Below are 27,159 nucleotides of genomic sequence, written 5' to 3' on the forward strand. Positions count from 1 at the left end.
GCTTTCCATTGTTACCCCATTGAGTAACCATAGCCTTTGGCCAGGAGCAGATGTCGTCAGGTGGTACCCAACCTTCATTGAGTGTTTCGACCCTTAACCACGACACTCTCCAGCAGGAGGCTCGTTCAGCCTCCTCCCCCATCCTACGAGCAGCATGCTTCTTGCTCTTCTTGTCCAGGCCCAGAGCCGACAGCAGCCGTCATGTTGATTTAGCTGGGAACCCTCTGCGTCCGACCTCCACAGGAAACAGCCATGCCTGCCATCCTTTGTCTCTACACTCCTGGATCAGAGGCTGATATTACAAGGCCTTCCTATCGTTGGCCTCCTCACAGCCTTCCTCCCATGGTACCGTCAGCTCGATTAGAATAATCTTACAAAACGATGTCTGGGCAGAGGGTTGAGAAACACCTCCAGGAACTGCAGTCTCTTTCCCACGTCGACCCTCGTTTCCCAGGTACTGGCAGCTTGCAACAAGTTGGGCTTTGTTGTTTTGGACGAGAAGAGACTGGCTCCCTCCCTAATGAAATGAACATGATGGTCTTCCTCACACCCATGCCTGCTAGCCTCTTCTTGCACCTCTCCCACTTTAGTGTATCAGCAATGGGCAGGAGCACTTTATCGTGGCACCACCTATATCGTCCTTGGGTTAAAGATATTTTACATCCTGACAATATGTGTGCCAGTGTCCCCTTTTGACTGCAGAGCTAGCATGTCGGGTCCTCCCTCATATACACAGCGCAGGAGGAAGGGGATGCGGTAGGGCTCCATTCTCCACAGCTCAGCCCGTGTGAGCTTGCGCTTGGGCAGATCCCATTTTGTCCATGCGCCCTGAGATCCTTGTTCCACTGCTTTGGACAACGGCTTCTCCTCCTCGTTGGCCCGTATCTCTGCCTGGACCATGTCTCGCTTGATCTTTGTCCTTGCGTTCCGCCACTCTTTGAAGTGTGCCGAGCCGAGACCTCGACACCCGATGCAGGGGTTGATGTCACGCAGCTTCAGTGCACTTTCTGCCTGCTCTATGGCTTTGTTGGCTGCCCACTTACGGCCAGATCTTGTTGTGACGCCTGCTTGCTTTACCCGGTCGTTGCTGGAGTCTCTCAGGCTTAACAAGACTCTGCATTTTGCCACCTTGAACTCCTCCACAACTGATGACAGAGGGAGCTGCAGCTGCCCAGAACAGATGTGCAGACCCACCGAGGAGAAGCTTGGGGGAATTCCCAACCATCTCTGCAGGTGCTTGTTGGTTTTCCTGTCGATATCTTCTGCAGTCGTCATGGGAAATTCACCGACTGTGAAGAGCCAAAGAAGCCTGGGGAGAAGGCCGTGCTGGTACGTCCAGGTTTTAAATTTGCCAGGGAGTCCCGACCTGTCAATCTTCTTCAGCCATTCTTCGGTCTGCTTCACAGCATCTGCAACATTGCCGCCATCTGTCAGTGATGCATTGAACCACGCCACCAAGCACTTGTCACTGTTTGGCTGTCCTCTCAATAGATGGATATCATTTAAATGTTATTATGTGCTCCAATTTGTGTTTTCCTGTCAAATTTAACACGTTCCAGCCTACCAGAGAAAAACACCATATGTTCTGTGACGATAGCTGAAACACTGAATAAAGTAAGCGAGTTTATCAGTTGCAGTAGAAAAGAATCATGGACGTTTCTGGTCCACTTTCTAGTCTTTTACTTCCTTTCGTTTTTGATGATGTGTACTTGTGATCATTTTAAAGTTTTTGATTTGGAGATTGATTAAAATATGTTGTGTTGAAGTCAAAGAGACGTTGAATGACTTCCTGAGCGCAGAGGGCTTTAAATCCAGTTGTATGGCTTTGCTGTGAATAGAAGCTCTGTTGGCAGAAACCAATAAAATCACAGCTCCTTTTAAAAAGCTGTCTATGGGTCAAGGCAGTGGCATCATTTGAATCTCTCCTCTAAAGCTATTCACAGCTTGAATGGAATGGCATGAATTGATTTATTTTTGTTTTATTCTTATTTTACTGGCTCTTTCACACATATTGAGGAAAACTCACCCACACTACCATTTAGACTCACAGAAAAAGAAAAGAAGAGATCTCTGTTTCTTTTGAACACACTTTGGTCTATGATGTCCTTCAATCGCAGTAATGGTTATTGGTTCAAGCAGACATTTTAAAGAGTAATTCAGAGTAACATAAAATAACCACACATCCAACCCTCCTCTTACTTTCTCATCAGTGAAGTCACAAAAACCCAGTTTTTCTGCCACAGTTTAGAGTCACTGTTGTTTATCCTACGTCTAACTAAAATGTTTATATACTCCATTTATAAACAGCTTAGAGACACCCTAATTTTCAAGAAACTTATCACTGTGCTGCAGCTTCCTACTGGGAATACCTTGTCCTGGCCAAATGCTTGACAAATTAATGAAGCTTTGTACAACAGTAATCCCACTAATGTTGTTTCCTTTGGGCTGCTTGTGTTTCTTTTGGACACTTTGGAATTGTGTGTAAAAAATGAAAAGTGTTTCACATTGCTCTTTACAACTTATGTGACTGACGTTACACGCTCTTTGTTTTGTAAGGCTCAAACTATGTTCAGGTGTTGCTTGATGTGACAGAGTGAACATTTGAATTTGCTCACTGCTGACTCAGAAAACTCGTTATTTTTAAATGTGTAATCATGTTCTTGAAATTGTTGTTTACATAAAGTACAGGACAGAAAGACGCATTTATTAGCTTGGTAAAATTTACTAATTAAAAACAACACCGGGGATGCTGTTGTAACAACTTGAACCCACCGACAAAGTAAGAGTAATGTAAACTGAGAGCATTGATGGAATGGGTAGCGGCAAGTGACATTCATGTATTTTGTAATTGAAGGACCACTGATTGAGTCGTTTGTTGGTGATATAGTGTAATTCTTCAACTGCAACATATTTTGGTACGAAGACAACTTAATATCATCAGGTCTCTCTTGATCAGTTATGACAGCGGCTCTGAAACTGAAAAGGAAGCTGCTCTTATGGGAAATCTGCTGCTTCTGCTTTTGATATAAAACATTTTTTAAAAAAAGCTCCAAAACATTAGCACTGGCAGTGTGAGATGAAGAGAGTCTTTTGTTAACCGTAATTACACCAAAATGTGCCAACAGTGAATGTGTGTGTGTGTGTGTGTGTGTGTGTGTGTGTGTGTGTGTGTGTGTGTGTGTGTGTCCAGCGTGGCGTTTGGGAACTGTTACGGCCTCGCAGTGGTGGACTACTTGCAGAAAACCATCCTGTTGTGTATGTCGACACTGGATCTGTATGGAGCCACCGACCCTTACCAGCGCCTTACCCGTTCCCCCCGCAGGAACAGACAGTCCACCTCAGGTAGAACACACACACACACACACACACACACACACACACACACACCTCAGATCACATCTATCTTCTACTCTTCTGTCCTCTATCTATCAGTCTCTTCTGATGTTTCATCTCCCTTTTTTGTTCTGTCAACTCTGTAACTGTTCTCCTTTCAAACGTGAGGCTGATCTATCAAATCTGAATTTTACATGAATAATCTGAAAATTATGAAAATTATGAATATAGTTTATTATATTTTTGTATATTTGATTATTGTCGCTGCTCATATGCTCTTAATAGTGGTCAATAGGAATAGAAAGTGACTAAATTCAATGAAACCAGAAGAGTACTTTTTTCGACATAGTTCAAACCTGTTTTTTTTTTTTCTTTTTTGCAAAATTATCCTTAAACCCTGCTTTAAAATATTTGATTATTTACTCCATTATGTTTGAGTTACTACTGTTGCAACTTTACAGATTAAATGCAAAAAAATAGAATGAGTTTATTTTATATAATATACTGTCAAGCTGATCAACACTGTAAATGGTAGTCAAGTATTAGCTGCAACAACTCTAATGTTAAAATGCTTCCCACTCTGCTGCTGCAAATTTATTTAAGTAAGTAATGAGGACACTTTTCTGACAGTGTTTAGCCATTTTTACAAAGCTATATTTTTATATACAAAACTTTTACTTGCAATATTGTTTCTTTTAATATACTAATAAACACTTTGAAATTGGTTATTTTGCGGTGGCCCTGAGAGCTTAATGCACTGTAGCTAAATAAAACACATCCATATACACACAATACATGCAAAACTAAAGAAGCTACTGCCACAGAGTACACTATATAATCCGAAATGTAGTCCAGCAACATCAAGCTACATCTAAAAATACAGGCAATTTTATTAGCATTTAAAAGCCTCTATCAGATAAACTCTGTTTCTTCCCTCTCTTTCCTCTTCTTCGATCAAACAATAAAATACAAACACAAAAACACCTGTATACCTCAGTTTGCCTGTCACATATTTGCACTATGGTATGAAGTGCATGTAAAAAGGTCGTGTGTCATTCCACATGGGCATTATTATGCATGTTGTCGTTTGATTTCTCTGTCTGTTCTGTTTTTTTTTAGTTCTGCTTGAGCATAAATCTGTAGTCAAAAGCCACAGAGGTCTTAATGTACTTCCTGACCCCTGACTCCCTTTTCTCTGCTGCTGATCTTGGCTGGTGATGGTCTCTGAAGCTTCTTATTTATACTTAATGTGCTGTAAAGACATTCGACCCCACCTCACAGAACTTATTGTGTAAAATAAAAGCATATTCATTTGGCCTCAAACTTCTTATGGTTTCATATTTTAGATGGCTAAAGTCCCTGCAGCAATTCAAAGTACTCAACTTTTTTATTACATAATCCCCACAAGTGTAGCTGAAAATGTTTCACAAGTGCTGTATTTAAGAATTGTGACAAGGCAACTATCAACGTTGTTGAAGGGATAGTTTTAGACTGCTGTTATACAGATAGATAGATAGATAGATAGATAGATAGATAGATAGATAGATAGATAGATAGATAGATAGATAGATAGATAGATAGATAGATAGATAGATAGATAGATAGATAGATAGATAGATAGATAGATAGATAGATAGATAGATAGATAGATAGATAGATAGATACTTTATTAATCCCACAAGGGGAAATTCTTTCGCTACAGCAGCATTAAAGGTACAGGAAAGCAATAAAACAACAGTAAAATATTAAATGATTATTACACAGGGGCTTTTATTGACTACTTTACACAGCTATCTGTGTTGGAACTTTAAACTTCATTTGGAGATTGAAGAAATAATAGAAACAGGCAAATCTGCCCTTTTTTCTACACCACAGGTGGTTATGTTCTAATCTCAAGCGCTAATGGCCAAGCACAGTGCTTACTAAACTGTATTTTTTAAAGCTGTTTTCTGTCCTTCCCACAACATTTTTAGCTGTTGTCTCCACACATATATGTATGTTTATACTATACATTCAGTATGTGAATAAAATGCAGGGTTTTTATCTCCTAAAATGATGCTTCATTATTTGAAAGGTCCCATGTATTACTCTTTTCATAGCTTGTCTAAACGGCAGTTTCTGAATACAGATGTACATTTCTTCATGAACTGAGCGTTTTATACTTCCACAGTATTTATACAGCACCCAGACCTTCTTTATATTAACAAATTAATTAGAATATGATTTTATTAAATATACACCTTGAAGTGTTACCCTAGTCATAGTATGAATTATTACATAATTAGAAAAAGGCAGTGTTTCACACGTAAAACAACTAATTGATGCAACAAGAGATTTATGTTCATGTTGCTTTGTCAGTAATGATATGTTCCCTGCTAACGCAGCTCTTCTTGCACAAATGACCAAACACATCAGCATTTCTGGGGTTTGCCGGAGTAGTGGGTATATCTTGTCTGTCCTCCCCTGACACTAACTCAGTTGCTGCTTGCTCAATTTCTTTTCCACTCTAAGCCTGTGTGTTCTTCTCTCTCCCCTCCCGCCTGCCTACCCCCCTCCCTTCCCTCTGAAAATGTCTTAACATCATTCCTTCCTTCTCTATCTTTCTCCTCTTTCTTAACTTTACATTATTTCCCTTATAACCTAATTTCTTAAATATTCTCCCCTCTCACCAATCCACCATCTTTGCTATTCTATTTTTTTTTTTTTTTACCCCATCCTTCCCCCCTACTACCTGCTTCCCTCTTCTCCTCCTCGTTCCACCTTATGGTGACTCTGTGGCTGCTGGTGTGGGCATGTGGGGCCTGCCTGACAGAGTTTTGCATGCGTGGCCTGTCTAACTTTTATTCAGATTCAAAGAAAAGGATCCGTACATCCTATCAGAGTAAGTCGGGCCTTCCCCAAGGCTGGGGGACCTCGTGTGTGTGTGTGTGTGTGTGTGTGTGTGTGTGTGTGTGTGTGTGTGTGTGTGTGTGTGTGTGAGTGTGTGAGTGTGTGTGTGTGTGTGTGTGTGTGTGTGTGTGTGTGTGTGTGTGTGTGTGCGTGCGTGCAGGAGGGTTGGGGGATGGGTTCATGTTTTAGTGGAACATTATTGGTCGCAATCATTATCGAAGGGACTGATGTTTTCCAAAAAAAAGGAGACACACCAAAGAGATGACTGGAATAAAACTGGTTGTTTCTGGTGTTATAGCAGGATGTTACCCGTATGTTTCCATATACAGAACTTCCCTTATTCCAGTCATGTCCAGCAGTATGTCCTTTGCAGAAGGAGAGCCACTACTTTGAGTCTGTTAAGTAAAGGCAGCTATAAATATTATATGATCCATGTGATGTATATTTCAACTAAAGCATAGTTATTGGGGTGAATAAAGCCTTGTTCAATGCGCTGGGCCGAGTGAAACTATAATGTGTGCTTTTAGTTGATGGTTTCAAAGGAATTCTTAAATTTATACAACAATAAAGGTTTAATTAGAATGTATTTTAAAGTCTTCAGTCATTTGTAAGCCTTAAAAGAAAATTTGAATAAGAAAGGCTTGCTGGAACCTTTGACTGAAGGGAAATAATTAATCACAATTTTTTGAACTGTGACGACTGAGTGAGGCCATTAATAAGCCAATAATGAACACAGCTTAAACAACCCACATTTGTAGTCAAATTAAAAAGGAACAAGAATTTGACATTTCAGTATTTGTGGCAGTTTTTAAAAAAAGTAGAGGGTATGACCTTATTTTTGCATGTGCTTGGTGCATGTGATTTGGTTTAATAAGATCCTAATTGCCTTTGTTTGTGTTCTGTTTTGTGTTTTTATTGAATATGCCACTGTATCATGAGATTTGCACTACACATTTGAGTTGCCTAATTATACTCATTTTAACATTTAATTGCAATTTGGTTGAATGCAAAAAAAAAGTTATGTTTTTAACTGATTGTAGTGCAGGTCACATCAGGAATCAACCACTCTGCTCCTGAAAGACAAAATTAATCCTAAGAAATTCACTTTGGAAAGGCAAGGAGCAAAAACTTTTGATAAATCCAACCAATTCATCCTCACAAAGTTTCATTTTAAACAATATTTAAATACTTGGTGTACTTACTGTACAACTTATCACATGTGATAACTCAAGGATTATTGACAGATGGGCTCTTAGATCTTTCTCGGGAGTTGCGTGGTTGACATCGACCAAGCTGACTTCCATTAAGCCTACCATGGTTAAAACAATCTGACAGACTGTGTGAATGCTCATTCTTCTTCCTCTCGGCTGCTTTTGGCTGCAACAGGCCTTACTGAACTCACTGACAACCAGCAGTCCATTGACATGGAGAGAAGCAAGTCGCCCACTTCAGGTAACCTGCTCACACACACACTTACACACACACACATGCACCAGCCACAACCAAATCCTTTTTCCCCTGTCTACAAATGTCTTGTCGTTGGCACTGTCAAATTTCGCTGGGATGCCGTCATCTGTTAACTTGAATTTCAGCCTGCAGTCACTTCACCCTTCACACAAGCATCTTCACTTGATGAGAATGGCAGCGGTTTAAAATGGCAACTTATGTTCAATGTTAGTATGTGGAAGTCTTAAATTCAAAGTATTGAAAAGAAGTGCTGAAAACCCCCTCAGTGCAAGGTTATTGGTGAGAAAATGGAATATAGTTGGAATGGTTGTGGTTTGTTGTGGTCGATGCATTTTGTCACAGTCAAGGTGACATGGTACGGAAAAATATCTCCCTTCTTCCTTATGCATCTCTGACATGTTTACCTTAAACTAATGTTGATACAACAGCTGGTAGCCGTGGTGATAACCTACAGTTCAGAATGTGTTGCAGTCTCCTTCATTATTTTCTAGAATCAAGGCTTTAACGTCTGTTTTTTCAGAGCTGTTTAAATATGTATTTTTATATCATCCCTAATACTTCATAAAAAATAATTCCTCTGCACTTCTTTTAATTAAATATTTGCTGGTATCTTCGTGTGTAGCAGTGCTTGACTTGTATTGGATGCTGCAGGAACTATAATAATATAAACATGCTTCCTGAGAGGATGACAGTCTGATGAAGAATGTGGTGTAAATGTTTTTAATGTTTGTGGTTAATTTAAAATTTCCAGGATCAGACATTGAAAACATTATGTTCGACACAATGGTGGGATCGGACCTTGAACTGACCGTGGCTGCTGAATATCGTAGAGCAGAGGATAATGTAACACGATAGATGAGGCTTTGTTTATAGTATGTTGAGGTCCACGTGTTTGGAGTCAAGAAAGAATATTTTCCAGCTGGTGCTTTTGTATCTGTCGTCGAAAAAACGCTTCATCTGAGCGAATTCAGAGTTTAAAGGTCAAATGTAGAAAGTGTGTGAGTGTGTACAACTGTGCTTAATGGCACTGCCAAACAGGCATGCTGTGTCCTCATGGCTTTATCTGCTTTATAAGATATTAGTGATTCATTAATGAATTAATAATTCAAGTTTCTGCCTTATTTAAGGGTTATATGGATATATGATGAAGTAGTTTGTTTATTGAAAAACATCTCCATCATTTCTAGTGAAGTGTACTTTTTTATTGAGTCAGGTAATTTTTTTTCAGTCTGGTTGGACTGCACGATTCATCCTATCAAAACCGCAGTCTTGATTAAGATCTCTGCGCAATCTGCTTTTTAAAATGAAAAGAATTCTGCTGCATTTTCATCAGGGACATCAGCTGCATAAAAATGTGACAATGCGGCGTTACAACATGTAATGCAAAGCAGAGGAAAATGCAGCAAGAGAGAACCGCAAAAAAAAAAACATGTTCAAAGTTTGTGTCATATAAGAGAAAACAAGAGAGTGAAACTGATTGTTTTTATGTTCAGTGTCTGATTCAAAAAGCTGCTTCATTTATGCTAAAAACTATAGCGTTCCCTTTGTGTTGTCTAAAGTTGATGTACCGGTCCTACATCAGGCATCATCACATATTTTCTTTTCTTTTCCCCTGTATCAGGTAAATGACTGCAAAAAACCTTGACATAGTAAAAATAATGATGAGAGACTCGTGATCTCAATTCTAACCAAAAAAAGCTGATTCTCATTTTATCCAGAATTTTGCAGCCTTACAATCGGGTGTCCTGTCATTATAAAACCTGCGGTATTTTAGAAGAGTCTATTTCAGTATCACTAGACCTGAGACAAATTTCTGTCATGCTGTGTAACGTCCCTTCCAGCAGTTGCCTCGATGGCCAATTTGTGCGATTCAGATGCTTTTCAAGGATCCGAAGAACAATTTAACAGCATTCTTTTTAAATATCCAGAAATAGCTCTCAGTATGTAAACCTGCCAGCAGATGGTGGATAATTTGAAAGTTTTTAAAGTCTTTGCAATTAGGAAACACACGTTCTGTGTGAAACTGTGATCTTTAAGGGGAAGTGGAGGATGTTCGAGGACTGAAAATATGATTTCTTTGAGCTTAGCAGAGGTACAGTGAAATGTTATTTTTTCCTCACAAACAAGGATAGATAATGTCTGATCTTTGTATAATAAGTTATCATTATCTAGTAATAAATATCCATTAGTCATTGATAACTTGAACGCAGGAGCATGGGTATTTGCCATTGTATGCAACTATTCAATAATTCTTCAAGAGAATTCAAGCTTTTAGTATTTTTGCCAGCACTAAAACACTTAATTGAAATTATTATTTGACATGGTTCATTAACAAAACTACCAAGACAACTGGCAAAGCACCAGAGCTTTACTGTCTTAACAGTGGTGAGCCCACTTGGCTTCATGTTGTTTTAGTCAGATCCACAATATCCACAATCTACAATCTCAAAGACTCGTTTTGTGGCCCCTCAACTGACATAATCTTCTATGGTAAAAGCTATCAGGAGCCCCTCTCTTCCACATTACTGGTTCCAGAGTCTCATGGACATGCAAAAGCTTTCCCGTTAAGAGTCTGCCAATTCTCGAAGGGAGGGGTATGTGAGCTCTCCCTTTGGGACAGGGTTAGGAGCTCGGTATCGAGTCGTATCTGATCAGATGTCCAGACCAGAGGAGACCCTGCCGACCAAACACATACCCAGGAACACCTGGAGGTTGTGGCTACAATAAAGGATGTCTGGGGTGCTTTGCATAGCCAACTTCTGATTAAACAGACCTAGATATAATTTTTTTTAAAAACGACTTTGTTTAGTGGAATTCAAAACTTGTTTTGTGCAGTTAAAATCTTTGAGTTTTGAGGTTGGAGCAAAGTTTTTACAAACTGAAAAATATAATCCTCATTATATTTCCAAGTGATGCTTATTGGCAACTGCAGCACATAAATAATATTTTTTTTGGTGCATTCGCACGGAACTGTATCATGTATCCGCAGGAGACCGAGTCGTGTGACTCAGCAGTGACTCAGAGATCAGTCCAAAAGGTCCTGAGATTTTTTAGCTCTTAAAATAGTCAGCTGCTCTGTGATGCAGAACAGTGAAACACACAAGTGAGCGATATTATTGCTTTTCAAATACTGAGAAAGCTACATTTTTTTTAAGCCAAATATAATGACAAACTGAATCGCAAAGCAAATATATTTAGCCTTTTACGTAACCTTTTTTTTTTAGGTCTGCACGCATAAAAAGGTTGATTTGACAAGATGTTTTAAGAGACTTGTCCCTGTTTCAAGTCCTTGTTAGTGCTCTTAAGATGTTGCTGTACATTTGAGCAGTTTTTACATTAAGAACCAGTTCACGATGAATTCAGATGTCTGATGTCTGTTTTTTGTTTTGTTTAAGTATTTTAATCAGCAACTGCACTTACATGGTTTCCTTTAATCTTATTGTCCAGGATACAGAATATACACTTTTAAGTTGGTTCTCACATGTGTGCTCTTTTTGCCTTTGAGCCTCGTGAGGAGATCATTAGAACAGAATAACAGAACCAGGACAAGATGTTCTTTGCGGTCTTGGCAGGGAGTCTTTCAGCATTGTGATGTGGACGAGGTCATGGTCATTCTGTCTCATTAAAGGCCTGTCATTTGCTAATTAGAGAGATGGAAGAAGAGGGGAATTATGGAAGAAGGGATGAAAAGCACAGGGACAGATACAGCACGACAAAGTGTGATCAAGTGTCTGATTCACTTTCACATTTACCCAGAGAGGAGGGAGGAGGGGAGCAGACTTGTGGAGCAGTTACATTCAGCCTGGCACAGTGTCAGAATAACAAGATGGAAGCGGTAACAGTGGCAAACAGCAGAGCTGCCTAACTAAAAATGTCAGTTTAAGTCAAGTTGATTCTTCTTCTTAATGGTTTTCCAGAATTTTTCTCAGATTAAAAACTTTCCCATATTAATGCAAGTGCAAATTAAGTTATTTCGAAGCTGATTATCCCGGCAGACAAATGAGGCTGCACAGCTGTGCTCGGCTTGACAGCAAGGAGTTCATGGTTTGTTTCCTCCTGCTGAATATCAACTTCCACCTTTCTCTATGGCCATTAGAGGCTGTCTGACTGTCCCTGGCACACCAGGTGTGCTCTGTCTGTTCAAGGCCACATACAGACTGCAGACAGCTTATTAAGGAAGCCAGCCATCGTCCTGATTCGCCTTGTGTCAATAATTGCTAGCATCTCTCCCTCTTCTTCTTCATACATCTTTCCATCTCTTCTTCCCGGCCCTTTTCCTATCTTTCTTTTGTCATTAGGCACAGTAATTGGCCCTTCTTCTGCCTGAAGGCTGTCTCCCTCCACCTCCTTCCCGTTGTCTTCTTTGTTATGTCCTCAGGTCTGTTGTTTTGGTTGTGTTACATTTTCTCTGGGAGCTTTATGCCACATGTAGCTGGAGCAGGGCTTATTTGACCGGGCCCTTTGAAAGATGGACTAACGAGATGAGACGCCAGTTACAGTGCCTGACCCGGCAGGATATATTTAGCAGTGGGCACTTGAGGGGTGAGGTGAGGTGATAGCTGAAACCTCCTTGCAGCTCAAGCTTTGATAAAACTTAAAATAAGTTTCGGAACATTTTTTTAACTAAACCCAGCACGTGCACTTTCTACACCTAATGTTTGTATAACACTCAGTAAACGTGCATCATATTACCACTATAGTTTTTAATAAATCATAAAAGTACAAATTTCTGATGAGATTAAACAAGCTCACATATTTGTATCATTTGTATTATATAATATCATAAAACTTTTTGTGATAAATTTAAAAAAAAAAACTATATGTTTGGACATCATGTTGTAAAATGTATGAGGATTATGCTGTAATATCTTAATCCAGGATAATGCACCGAATAAACTGTGCTGTACAGTGACAACTAGTTGTGGTACACCTAATTAAAGAGTTTCTTCTGCGAAGTGATTAAATATGTATAACAATAACAACAATACAACACCTGCTAAAACTGGGAGTAAAGCATAATGCAGTTATGACTCTTTGCAAAAGAATGCAATTTAAAAAAAATTGTCACCCATAATTGTCACCCATAATTAAAATAATTTACCACATCTAATTTAATATCTAATGTCCATCCACATCAAATTTGAAAATTTTGAAATGAATAACTATTATAGATTCAACAGGTGTAGCACCTCAATGATGTCACCATCTCCAACACTCCTAATGAGTTGCGTCGTGCAACTACTCAACTAACCAGTTTGTTTTGTACAAAAGTTCATAAACAAATAGGGCCTTTAATAATGCCCTGTGCATTTCAAAGCAGTTTAGTATTCATTGAAAGTGGTCACATTTGTCTGTGGAATATGTGGTATGTATGTATAGGAGTGGTGCAAGTGTTAAGACCCAAGATTAGGCATTGTGATACTCTTTATCACATATGAACAACCTCATATATGACCTCAGATATAATGTTTGTTTACTCTCAGAGTTGCTAAAGAAGGGGTAGCAACTACAGTTTCTATACTGGCCACGTGACTCCGACAGCCTGTCAGCAGTGCAAGTCTTCTGTCAGTGTTCCCACGGGTCCCAATCAGTCACGTTTCTGCAGTCACAATATAGACTCGGCATCAGGACAACAAACGAGCACTGGCGACATTTCAACAAACCGTTGTCTTTATAACGTATCAAGCACTTGAAAAGGTTGGGTTATTATGTGTAATCTGTTTGGCACACCAACATACTGTGAGTGAAAAGGATTAAAAAAACAAAAAACAATTTTGCACATAAAAGTGGTGGTAGTTTTGCATATGTTTAGATGTCAAGATACTTTTATGAATTTGCCTTGAAACCTTAACAGGCACTTCAGGTCAGAGTGATAAATATGTGATAAAATGGGCTGACTGGCTGTATGCAGGTGGTGGAGACAGTAGAAATAGAATAAAGAGACCGATGCATGACTTAGAGGTTAGAAAACAGTAGTAGTTGTGTTGTTAGAAGTAGTGGTGATCAAGTGTACTAACAGTTGTGGCATTAGAAGTAGTTGTCGTAGTGTTGTTCTTGTTTGTGGTAGTAATGCAACTACAGTTGTGCAGATGCAAACTTCTTGGTATCATACTGCTGGTGGAATATTGTTATTAACCTTCTTATTAACCCTTTTGTTTTCATATCCTTTCAACTGTTTCCTGCCTATTACCTGCAAGTCTCTCTTCTCCCCAGTTCACCCAATGTGTTTGTCTCTCCCCTGTTGCCCTGAAAAGTCTGTGTCTGTTCTGTTGGATCTCCTGTTCCAGTTCATTACCCAACCTCCCTTCACAATGACCCACGCATCCTTCCAGAGCCTGTGGCCAGTCTGAGAGCCAGTCACTGCAGTCCAGTCTTTTACTTACTGGACAATGGTAAGAGGAGGGATGTTTTACGGATCTCAGCCTCTTCGTGGACACCTGCTTGTGTTTATTTTTCATTGTGTGGCAATAATGTAACAAGCAAGGAAGATAGATGGATTCGTTTTTGGGGAGGTAGTTGGTTCGATGTTGCACCTTGCATGCTCAACTCTGCTTCCACACTGTGAGCAACACTGTCAGCAACATACTGGAAGTTTATTCATTCCTATCATATAGAAAAGGGAAACATCGGTTATTAATTTAAAATTGTTTGCTTTTAAATAAGGCTGGCTGTGGAATAATCTTACCTGGTCACTGACCATTACAAGCTAAAGTGATTTTTTTATTTTTTATTTTATTTTTTCCCCTGTTTAATAAAAAACAGATTTCCATGGCTAGTGCAAATGGTGGATGGGAGAGATGTTGATAACAGTCATTTAAAAGCTAATTGTTAGGGTTGATATAAAATTTAAAGGCAAACATCCCGACTTACATGATATTTTGAATACGAATAACACAACGGAGTGCACAGGTGGGAAGAGGGTTCTTTTCTTTGTTGCTTCACTGGTGACACTAATGTAAAAGTACTTAAATTGCAATCCTGGAAGAACTGCAGAAGCCGGGGGAAGTGCTCACCACAAAATGATTGTGAATATTTCAAAATTAATTTCAACATCTATTCTTCAAAACCTCTTGCAGTTCTCAATGCAAATGCCATCGGACCCTCTCTCACCTCGATCGGTCACAACAGGATGACCCATCAAACAAGTTGCTTGCAGTGTAAACAAGCTGACAGGGGCTGTGTTTGTAGGCGTAGACTGTCTGCGGCTGCTTTGTCCATGTGTTCCATGCTTTGTGCAGATGACTGCTGGTGGTGCATTGTGTCTCTCTGCCCCAGCCGCGGGGGGCGGAGGGTAGACGTTGTGATGTTTGTTGTATGTACCGGATCTGGGCTTTTGACCTTGGATCCTTCATTCAGCTATGCTGTGAGGCTGGCGTGCCTAGGGAGAAGGAGGGGTTGTATTCCATACTTCTCCTCACTCGTCAATGCCTCTTGTGCTTCATTTTCTGTGACATTAATCATTGCGCCTCCATTGGAGCCACTTATCCGTGCCACTGAAAGGCAACATGCTCCTTTACCTGTGACACTGTGTCTCTTTCACCATCTCGTTCTGACTTTGTGTCGATAAACCCACAATCTTATCATATCGTCCTCTTTGCTTACATTCATTATTGTCTCGTCTCCAACTAACTGCATGGTTTCCACTCTGTAGCCGTTTGCGGCGCTGACGGATATGACTTCAGCTTGCTTTGTTTGTTTATCAGTGTATCCGCGTTTTAGTCCTACATCAGCCTCCTTTGGGATGTCAGCACTCCACACATTACTGTAATTCAGTCAAATAGCATTTCCTATACAAACCTAATAATAATATTTCCATCCTCTTTTTCGTGGCTTTTTGCCTTTACTGGATATCATCACTGGAGATACAGACAGGAAAAAAGGAAAAGAGAGTTGGGGTTGACACACAACAAAGATGTGGACAGATAGGAGTAGAATGGTAGACATTGTGGTTATGTGGTACAACGTGATATCATGCCTAAGTATGCAATACACCCATCAGTGCACATGAAAATACTGTATTAGCATCACGTTTTGCCTTACCTAGGGGGGAATAGTAAGGTGCCTTTGGTGTTCCCACCAAAAACCACATGGTTAGGTTTAGAAAAGATCCTTGGGTTTATTGTGACACAGTCGCAATTTGGTTAGACAAAAGTTGAGCAACAAAACTAACCTGAGTTAAAATAAGTCACTTTACGGATGAAACGTTACGTCACGTGAGTTACGTAACATATGTTACATGAGTTAAATATGCTACGTTATGTATGTAACTTATGTTACTTAAAGAAGAAATCCACATTGACCTTTGCTTTCCCGTTAAGGCTCAAACACCTTTCATCTGTGTGAAAGTCCTTTAACGCAACTTAAAGTCCTTTTTTTTTTTTTTTTATCTAACCACTGCTGACCTCCCCTGTCACACTTTGTGCTTCGTCACATGACCCCCGTCAAGTGATCTTCTTCTACGACCCTGGTCATACACGCATGTACTTTTCAAGCCTAGGCGAAGCAAACCGTGACACTGACACGGTGTTGTGTAGTGGGCTGACGGGTGTATTACACACTTTGGCGTGATACTAAGCTGTGTGCTAAGAGCATTAACCATTAGTCCACCATGGCGCCTGCTTTTCCTCAACGGTATTTTTGTGATCTTATTTGTGCTTGTTGCCTGTATGGAAAGATACAATATTTGTGAGCAGGACATTCTGATTGACATTTAAACATTGCTTTTTCCCTCAGGCAAATCTTGAATCTTTCCAGAGACAAAGTGGGAACCTACGGGGTCATAAACACAACTATAAAAAATGCCACTCGCTGCTGAATAAAATGTCGAAAATACATTGTTTTGCGTCGGGAACAGCTGTGTCTGAATTATGGAGTGATGAACAGAGTGCTGAGATCACAAAGGTGGTCATAACAACATAAACTGTTGCCATATGTGTTTTAAAATTGTCACATAAGCAACTTAACATACAAGACTTGGGGGAAACAGTGAAACGGATGCATATAAATGATTGTATAGCACAGAAATGTGTTGCGTAATGTGATTTTTTTTTTTTTTTCATATTTTGACAAATGTTAACCGACTACAGTCATCATATAGGTTCAGTGAGCATGTAGCAAAAAGTGGTACTGTAGTTAAATACCAGCAGTAATGAATGGGAATACATGCAGTGTTTATTTGGTTATTGTTCATTTCACAATGAGCAACCCTTTGGCTCCTCAGTTCAGTTCCACCTGTTGATTTTGATTAAAATACATTTTATGAAGTGTTAATGCAGCCACTGAGCTATTAAACAGGGGACCCATCTGTGTGTAACATGTTTATTATGGGAACACTTTTCCTGTCATTGTGTCTCTAACACTGCACAGTTTTTAGGGTTGCAGCAGCATCTGGTCACTACCGTTTGTTATGAACAGCACACAGAGCTCATCTATTATCTCATTAGCAACACTAATCCAAAAGGCCGTGCTTCTTCCTGGAACTAAATGGAAACAGAACTTAATTGATTAAGAAATTCAATTAGAGCATTAAACTACCGCTATTTCCTATGCAATTAAATACATTTTCGATACTATGTATAAATATGAATAATATAGTGTTATGTTAAATAAAATTAAAATTCTTTCCTCAGCCTCCAGTAGCCCTCAAGTCCTCAACTATACTCTTCTTCTGTGGTACCTGATGGCAGAAGGTTTGAAACCTGAGTCAATAACTTTTTAAAGAAATCCCCTCTGATTCCTTTGATAAATTTCCCAGATCTAAAGTATTATTGACCACAATTATAAGGAATAAAAAAAATCCATGGTCATGCCGTTTTCTTTGTGGTCATGAAACTTATCAGGTGCCATGTAAGCACCATCCTTTTGTCTTCCCCATGTCAAGTAAATCATTCAGCACAAAGAAACAATGAAATATTGCCTTCTTTTGGAGGTGGAAACTGACTCATAACACCTCAAGTTCGACCTTTGCAGTCTTCTACTTACTGCAAAATGCTTGCAAAATGTTTTATCAAGTTATTTTGGTTGCCTCCAGTGTCTGTGATGTTTGTATTGACACCTTGTGGTGGTGTCAGCCTCTTTATTTGTGCTTCCATGTCAGACATCCCAGGCCTCAGAAAATCAGATTTTATACTGACATTTAAACAGAACAAAAAATAATTCAAAAGTGACTTCTGACTCAGACTCAAGTTTGACATTCAGAGCAAATGTTTGTTTTTCTTGCCTGCTTTGTTGCAGCTCAACAAGATAACGGGCCTAAGTTGTAAGAAATACTATGCCAACTCATTAAATAATCAACAAAAGACAACACCTGCTTCATGTGAGAAATAATTTAGTCCACTGGACAAGTTTTTGACACTGACTTGGTAACTGAGTCTCACTGATTTTGTAGAAAAAGCCGGGAACACTGGCCTGGGACAACAATGGAGCATGCATTTTGAAATATGCCTGCCGCGTCCAACTGCACCGATTTGCATGTTCTGATTCTTTGTTCATTTGAGTGAATTCCATTTTGTTTGATTTAAGTTTTTTTGCACTTTAATTTGTCATTGTTTGACCTAGATTACAGATTTTTTTTATGATTTATTATTATTTTTTATGATTTATTACTTTTTATTTGAAGGGATTAACTGGTGCTTTGTTTCCTATTCTTTTGTTTCAGTAAAGGGACCCGGCAGAAAGTTAAGTCTGCCAACAGATCTTAAGACTGATCTTGGTACGGTAGGCGAAAGCCAGCAGTTTTCACTTGATTTCCTTTGAGTCATTTAGTTTCTGCCTTTGTCATGGTTTCTAGGCTTTTATGTTGCATTAGAAGTTGTTGTTTTTTAAATTCTCACTCAAACTTTCTTCTTTCAGTTTCCTTGTCACTCTCTCCTCCTGTTTAACCAGCCCATGAAACTGTCGGCCTGAAGTGTTCGTCCATTTTGCCCCGTTAATGTATTTTGATTTGATTTAAATCGTCTCTATATGTTTCTTCTACATTTTGCAAGTGTTTATAAAGGTGATTTGTAACTCATGCCCATATTTAAATTTGAGGCTTTCTAACGCTTTACCATGATTGGACCATCCTCTGATTTTATGCAATCTTTCCTCCATTGACAGCCTTGCTCTGCAGTATTGGATCACTCGCTACCTCTCATCATAACTGGATCATTTCTCTCTTAAACAGTCTTTCCTCCATTTTTACTGGACCATCTGAGAGTCCCCCCCATACATCTCTAACTGCTACATACACATCACAGTCTCAGGTTTCCCTTTGCTTCTTCTTCTGCAGTGTTACACATGCTGTCCCCTCTAAAAACCTCTGCTTCTTTAGGACAAAATGTGCCAGTGCCTACTTATTTCTGTGACTTACCTCATTCACTGCCTTTTTTTCATTTGGCAGGTATCAAAGTGCTTGGTTTTTTTGAGGACATTATAAACTACATTTATAAAATTATACCTAGAAGAGAATTATTTGGTTGCCTCATCACACATTTAGTAACATACAGAAAGTGTTTTAATCTCATTAAATGTCTTGTGAGGTGCAAACATGCCCCTGAACGATGTATGCTGTCAGTTAAAGGGGTAAAAATTAATATTTAGTAATCCTCTACCTCGTTAAAAGCTACAACATGAACCTCTCTGCGGCTCTGGGTAACAAAATATTTTGTCGGAACAGTCTGTTACTGAGAATATTATTTTTGTGTGTGTGTGTGTGTGTGTGTGTGTGTGTGTGTGTGTGTGTGTGTGTGTGTGTGTGTGTGTGTGTGTGTGTGTGTGTGTGTGTGTGTCTCGCTCTACGTCTGTGCGGCACATGAGGATATGTGCCGTAATCTGTGTGGTGGGGAAGTGTGCACGGCCGAGTATACAGTGCCATTCTTTTTGCTGTGCACCAGTTTCCTTCAGAACATTTCGGGGCAAATGACTGATTCACTGCATCTCTGTGAAATTTGCAACCACAAAACATAAAGTCGGATACACACAGCAGTGTCGTCATGCGGCTTCCGCATTAGTCGGCACAATATTACCTGCAATTTTCAGTCGCTGCGCTGTCTCGGTCCGTCCTGCTGTGAAACTGGGTGAGTGTTGCACACGGACTGGGTGGCACCCTGGAGTTTTTCATCTTCACTTTGAAATTTAATCATTTGTGCTTTAACCAGCTGAAGTGGAAACCAGTTTTGACATGACAGACATGTAATCAGTGCCAAAGACTACGAGGATAGTGAAAAGGGCGCATTGTCCTGTTTTTTATTTTATTTTATTTTTTTATTAACATAATGCTGTTTATCCTCATGCTTCATGCCTATAAAAGAATTTTAAAGAGGAAAGAAAATAAAACAAATGGAAAGCCTCAATCAGACCTTCCTGTCAACCACGAATGCTTTTAACCTTGGTTTTACTGCAAGGATGTCATTAAAGAAAAGGGCACTGCATTTATTTACTCATCTCTAAAGACAAGTGAGAGTGCCCAGGCATAGGTCATAAAAGCTGGTAATTACAGCTGTCTTAGCAGCTTTTCTGTCAAACTGATGCGCAACAAAAAGCAGTAGACTGCACTCCACAAAGTCTGCTTTTCTTTTTTTTGTTGTTGTTGTTGCGTTAATAAGGTCTGGTTCTAAACAAATTATTTTGCTCACACATTCTCACTCCCAGAAGTACACTACATTAAAGTGAGGACTTCCAACGGCCCCTGAGGAGAGGCCCTGTAAAGCCACCACTCCAGAAAGTAACACGTGTTTTCATGTCAGCACCATCGGTAGATGACGGTGTAGCCCGACCAAATACACTTAGTGCTAATTTGCATTATAATAAAAGAGCAGATATTTTGAGTTTTTGTATACTTTCATATTGCTTTGATCTTTACTTGTAGCTTTGCCAGTAATGGTATAAAGCTTCTGGCATGAATAGAAATAAACAGAATATGCTAAAAACAGGGTTTTCTAACAATTCACAAAGATGAAAAGACACAAAGTGGAGATGAAACAAGCCATTTGTTTATGTTTGTTTTCTTTTTTTTTTTCATATCTTTATCCTGACACAGACTGGATGAAGCTGCACAATTTGCCTCTGCATTTAACTTTCTTTTGCTGCAGCAACTCTTTCTCCTCCCTGCACATACTTACTCCAAAACACTCTTTAAACCTTTGTCAATCGCTCTCACCTCTCCCCTCACAATCATCTTACTAATTGACAATCAGATTTTCAACATCAGCTTGCTCCTCTTACACTAAAAAAATATCCATCTTCTTCGGTCATGTGGTCCAATAATGACTGGAAGTTTTAAATCTGCATTATCCCACATTACGCTGAGAAAATATAATCTATTTCCTTGGAACAGACACATAAAACTCTCTCCCTTCACTGTCCGATTTTCCGACCTTGTTCTGATTTCACTGCTCATTATTAGACCAAATGACTTATGAATATGGATATTACGGCAGTGGATTAGAATATGTTTGAAAGTTTGATTATTTCCCTCTTTCTGTTGTTTGCTAATGCTTTGCCGTTGTTACAGATCATGTCAATGGACATTGCACTAGCCCCACCTCTCAGCCCTGCTCGGCGGGGAAGCCTCGCATACCGATGGGTCCCGAGGGGCCACGGCTTACCCGCAGAGGCCCTGGCCGACCACCCTTCCGCAAGGCCCAGTCCGCTGCTTGCATGGAGATCTCTTTGCCTGTGTCCCACACTGAAGGTGTGTGCTTGTGTTCCCAGACCTCCATCCCTTAACCCTCTATAACATACCTTCCCCTTTCAAAAAGTGCATGCTGTCCTCTCACCCTGGGGTAAGTGAATTAAGGCCTGGCACATAGTTAACACAAGGCAAGCACATGCTAATGCAAGTTAGCAACATAAAACCTGAAATCCTGGCGCAGCTGTGAGGAGCAGATACAGTACTGCAGGGTAAACGGATGAGTGAAAACACGGAACAGTTAACGTAACATTCGTTATAAACATCTCATTATCGACTGTTTGCTCAAACAGTGATCGTCTAATTATAGCTTAGCAACCTTAACTAGGCCCTGCGGGACTGTCGAGCTTTTAGATAAGCTTACATGATAAAGAGGTGTCTCTGCCGTTGTGATAAAAATGACATCCACAATCTTAGGAGTCTTAGAGGGTAGTGTCTTTTACAAAAAAAAACTGAACAAAACACCTACAGGCAGACCATTTCATATTTAAGTCTGCTACAGCTTATTAAATACTCTAGCACTGTTATCAACCAAATCATGGAGGTAATGTTAGTTGAAGTAGCTCGCAGAAATTACTGAGAATTTTGAATGGTAAGTCTGCCACCATTGTCATTTTTGTAATGCTAGAGCAGGAAGCTTGATTTAAAAACTGTAACAGTAATTAAGGGGCGGCGCTTAGCAAATGTGTATTTTTTTTTTGTATATCCTCCAAAATGTAAACAGTTATTACAAAGTATTTCCATACAAAATATTTATTTGAATAAAACATGTGTTAGCTGGGTAGCTGGGGATCAAGACAGCAGTGACCAAAGGAATATGATGGTAACTACAGCTGCTTTATATTCACACCAGCAGTAACTGCTTTTCATTTGCATATCATATATATCTGCAGCTTGCATTAGCATCACCTTACAACATTTGGACTGCAGGTTCTGCTTCTTTTTAATGCAAGAAACAGCCCTTGCATTGTGTCCCTGAAAACTGTTGCTTGTGTCGACCATGTCCCAGGCCTGAAGGTTGATGCAGTACTGAGTGACTTAATCAATTGATTTTTACTTTTCTTGTTGTTTTTTTTTTTACTTCTGCATCAAAACGGCATCTATTTACCTCTTTGCGGTTGAAATGGATGCGACCATAGCTTTACCATCAATCCCCATAGTATGGCGAAGTTAAATGCCTGTTTCTCTCTCCATTTTTCTTCCTCTTTTCATAAATAGATTCTAGTTGTTTTGTTTTTAAAAATAAGGTAATAGATACTCGAGGTTAATGAAGTGTGGCCACACCTCCTGACTTTCTCATAATCCACAAAACTTTGAGCCTAGGAAGCATTTCATGAATCTATATTTGTTTCTTTAAGTTCATCCAATTCCACATCCTCATTGTTTTATTTCCAATAACCCTTTTCAGCATTCATATCGATAAAAAAAAAAAAAAAAAAAGAATTTAAAAAAAAAAAAGGGGGGGGGGGCAATAATACAATTCGCATTCTGGCATTTTGACATTTTCTTTGACAAATTTTACATATTTATTTCTTCCATTTCGAACTTCCTTTTATTCACACTCTGACTTTTAATTTACACCACCTAAATTTGGATTGACCCAACACAGGATTCATATCCCCATGGTCAATGTGGAAATGTGTGTGTACAGAAAGGGAATGTGTTTGTGGGTATATAAATATGTTTCTCTGTGTTCATGTGCGTGCAATGTTAAAAACTCTTTCTGTGCTTTTATAGCTATTTCTAGATTGTTATTTCAAGATTATCACCAGTTAATTTGAATTAAGACAAACATCTAAAGGCTTTAATAAAAAGGCTTTATTCTTTCTTATTTCTAAAATTTTATACATCAGTCCAAACCCCAATATTATGTTACTGTTTTATATGAGAAATGTTTTAATCTTGCTGTTAGCTATATTTTTTCCAGTTTTCCCTTAAACAACAACTGACAGCCAAACAAAAGCAGAAAAACAGATAGACAAAAGTGCTGCCAAATAATGACATAAAATGACACTCCCAGCAGTGCCATTTTGAGATATTGACCTCAGAGCTGACAGACAAATGGCTTTTTCCATGATTGTACAGCATCATTTAATTACATCTTATGTAGGAATCCTTGCACAGAGTCTGTCACTGCCAGGCGACAGACATCAAGACACCAATGGAGGACATCTATTGACTTTGAATAAACAACATCCTCCTACTCAGGCAAATATATATATATATTTTTATTATTTTGTATATATATATATATATATATATATATATATATATATATATATATATTAACAAGACTGCTGGCATTGCCCTGTCATGTTGAATATTTTATTTATCTGTCCTGCTCTTGAAACTATGTTTTCATCAGGTTAAAAAAAAACAGCTCAATCTGCTTGTTCAGCTGCATTTTTAACCTTCGCAGTTATTCACACGGTGCAGTGATGATGTTTTGGAAGTGCTAAAAATAAAAGCGAGGGTGGCAGACACTGTCCAAAGAGACCAGGTTTTGGGGATAATATTTAAGTGGGAGATCCAGAAGAACTGACTGAATGACGACTGTCCCTGCTGGCACAGAAGTTGTTCAACACTGCAGTGCTCTAATTTAAAAAAAAAAAAAGAAGAAGAAGTGTGGAGCAGTTTGTCGTGCAGACTAGAAGGACATTGTCTGTGAGCAAATTTACATGTATGTCAGTCAAATCTTCACAATGATCATAGAAACCTGGCTCACCACTAACACTGCTCTGTTTTCAAATTGTGTTGACACTTTATATGCACTCTTGCCCTTAAGGAGAGTGCACCTCTGGAGAGCTCTGGATTTGCAGGTCCCTCACTCACGGTCCACTCAGGGTACCATGTATTTGTTTTCAGTTAGGGCTTTTTAAGTTTACCCGGAAGTTAGCTCATGGCAGGCTCATCGCTCCCTTGGAGACTCATCATTGTGACAGTTCCCAAAATGTCAGAGCTACTGCAGCCACCCTGCACGAACATCAGAGAAAAAGTAACAGCAACTGTTGGCAGATGAGAGTAAGATCATGTTTCTGAATCACATTTATGCTGCGCTGTAAAGTTTTTTATTTTGGGCTCAGTTCCTATTTATTACTATTGTACAAACCTTACAGACATCCTTGTTTAACTTTAAGTAAAAACAAAAAAACATGCAGTGCTGTTTGTTGAGTCACAGCTGACCCTTTTACATCAACTCTGCAATTAGTTTCACGCTGCCATCTTCATCCACCTCATTATACAGCCATGACCTGGAACCAAGTGGGAAGCACTTTTCATTAGCATCAGATGAATGTTTTATTAAAGCCACTGCCTGGGCTACAGGTGCATTATCAACCAGACCGATGCAGACAAAAGTGGAAGTCTCTCTTTTTCCACACTTGATTTAATGTGTCTATGACCTCTGGACATTTCCCTAACAAACTCTTTGACAGAAATGTTGTAGTCTTGTGGGTTTTGGCACCATTAGCATGGCCATGTTACCCAGATTCCCCTGACAACCTGGAAATTATCAAATGATTACTAAACTCAAACTTGGCCTGATTTATCATTTAACACACTGTCAGATCTCCAGTGAATAAAGGCTTTACCTAAAACTGAAGGCAGAATTAAAAAAGCCATTGAAATAAATTAAACTAAAAAATAACTGTTAGTGAAGTCCTATTTTTTTTTTTTAACTAGAGTGCCTTGTTTCACTACAAGCTACCAGAGAATAAAAATAATTTTACAGATACTGTCTGACAAGAAGCATAACCACCTTTCCTCTGTATGCCGCAGCAGTAGACAGTGTCCTCCTGCTCATTCAGTAGTGAAATGTCATTTAAAAATGGGGCTCGAGCTTTAATTAACAACAGTGGCCATCGCAGTATCCAGCATTGGACATGACATGACAAGAAGGTCCCTTGTCTTTTCTGCATTTCTGTGCACAAAAAGGTTGTTACGAACTCTGGGGTGGAGAGGAAAAATGTTATTCTCTGTTGTCATAGTTGTTTTTTAAGTACATACCATGTGCACCCAAAAGCATGTAACAGATCAAACACCACTCCACAATTATTATTCTTTGCACTCCTTATATGTTTGGGATACCACCTGTAATTACAAGGAGCAAAAATGTTATTTTAAATGACATACATTCCTCAGTCAAATATTAGAAACCGTGACTCGATTAAATTGATTTCCATCTTCTAGCTGGAAACACAAAAGAAAATACAGGACAACAACTTAGTCTGTTTTATATTTTTTGATTTATAATCTACAAATTAAGGATAAATAAGGTAATTAATGATATTGGGATATGATTAACATGTAAATGACCAAAAACAAAATACAAGGATTTGTTGATGGAAGAAAAACATGAATGTAGGAAAGGTTGGGAGTATAACTAATACCAATAATACGTTAAGATCAAAGGGGCTATTTTGACATCATTAGCTGATAAATAGTTGCCTACTTGAAATGTCTGGAGTACTGATGACCAACAGCACAATAAGAAGGCCTGATTAATTATAAGAGAAACAAACAAAAGATTGCATGATTTCTAATGCAATGAATACAAAAGCAAAAATTCCCCAATAATCTTCAAATCAGTCAGTAATAGTTAATTCCTCTGGGTGGAAAAATATACAGTATATATCACTGAGGTATGTTCTGTAGTCAAAGTAATTTACAATCTGTTATCTATTGAGTCTTTCAGCTGCAGAAACCAGAGGAGAGAAAAAGCAAGACAAGTCCTAAAAGTAGTTGTCTGCATATTTGTCTTGTTGACAAAGAATTCACCAACACTTTCATTTATTTTGGTATAAGTGTCAGTTTGTAATAAGTAGTCCCTACCAATAAAAGATAAAGTCCCAGCATGTTCCTGTGATAAAATAAACTTTTATTTCCACCCTGTTGGAAATTTGTCAGGAATGTTTTCTCACTCCATGAGCCCACAGATGGGTTGTAAAAGTTCTGTAAGAAAACAACTATAATCATGAAATGAAGGTGTGTTTGGTTGTGTTCATCATGGAGGGAACAGTTTTATTGGGGTGTTCGTGTCTGTAGACAATTGTGGGGCGCCCTCAGTTTGACCTGCTAACAGGAAATCCTGAAACATGAACACTTCAATTACAATATATATATAATACCCCATGACATTAAATTGATTCTTCTGTTTGTTTGTTTTTAAAGAATCTGCGGCTATTTAGTTTCAACACTTTTGTTTGCTAAGTCATTCGAGTGTGTTTCCTCCTTTGGCAAATTTTGAAATATCAAAATGTCAACTTGGCGCACTAGAGATGACTGTAGTCTCTTTGATGTACTCTAGCTGTACTGTCATACAGTGATCTGTATGTCTAATATACTGTATGCCTTACTGAGAGCATGAGTAAACAATTTGAAAGAATCGAGAATAGCCACAGCTTAGAGCAGCAATAACGTGCGTTTATCATGTGTGAATAGTCACTATCCTCATCAAACCCTTTATATATTTTCTATCTACTGTCTACCTTCGCACTGTTGTTTATCAGTTGCATTGGGTTACCACAGTGAAGAGCCAGCAGGATCACTGAAATAATTAAAGGTCAACAAGCAGTGCGAGAGATGAGGGCGATGTTAATGAGGCCTGCATGCTGGGCAAGGAGACAGAGAAGGGAAATGGCAGGCGAAGCCACACTCAACGTAAACATTTCCATACCTTCCATCTGGTTAGGTAAAAGACCGGTTAAATATTAAAGATACGACTGTGCGAGGCTGTTAAATTTGACATTTAGACATGGAAATTAAATTGGACGTGTTAGCAGTTGATTTGTAGTTGTAGAGGG

The 27,159-nt window shown here is 39.0% G+C and overlaps 1 protein-coding gene across 16 annotated transcripts in view; it reads left to right on the plus strand.

The window, feature by feature from the left end:
• Nucleotides 1–27,159, plus strand: part of stxbp5l (syntaxin binding protein 5L) — a 129,597-nt gene that overhangs the window by 90,198 nt on the left and 12,240 nt on the right. For 3 of the 16 annotated variants that reach the window (XM_069154715.1, XM_069154716.1, XM_069154722.1), the window contains exons 18-23: nt 3,191–3,342; nt 6,146–6,214; nt 7,609–7,674; nt 13,944–14,081; nt 18,347–18,400; nt 21,182–21,361. In XM_069154715.1, the coding sequence (XP_069010816.1) occupies nt 3,191–3,342; nt 6,146–6,214; nt 7,609–7,674; nt 13,944–14,081; nt 18,347–18,400; nt 21,182–21,361 (659 nt within the window). The remainder of the gene's footprint in view (nt 1–3,190; nt 3,343–6,145; nt 6,215–7,608; nt 7,675–13,943; nt 14,082–18,346; nt 18,401–21,181; nt 21,362–27,159) is intronic. The other 13 variants (XM_069154717.1, XM_069154718.1, XM_069154724.1 and 10 more) reach the window with 10 other exon arrangements.

This window comes from Embiotoca jacksoni, unplaced genomic scaffold (genome assembly GCF_022577435.1).
Source record: "Embiotoca jacksoni isolate LCO1_2020_lvr unplaced genomic scaffold, fEmbJac1.0.p SCAF_2, whole genome shotgun sequence".
NCBI classification, from domain to species: Eukaryota; Metazoa; Chordata; class Actinopteri; family Embiotocidae; genus Embiotoca; species Embiotoca jacksoni.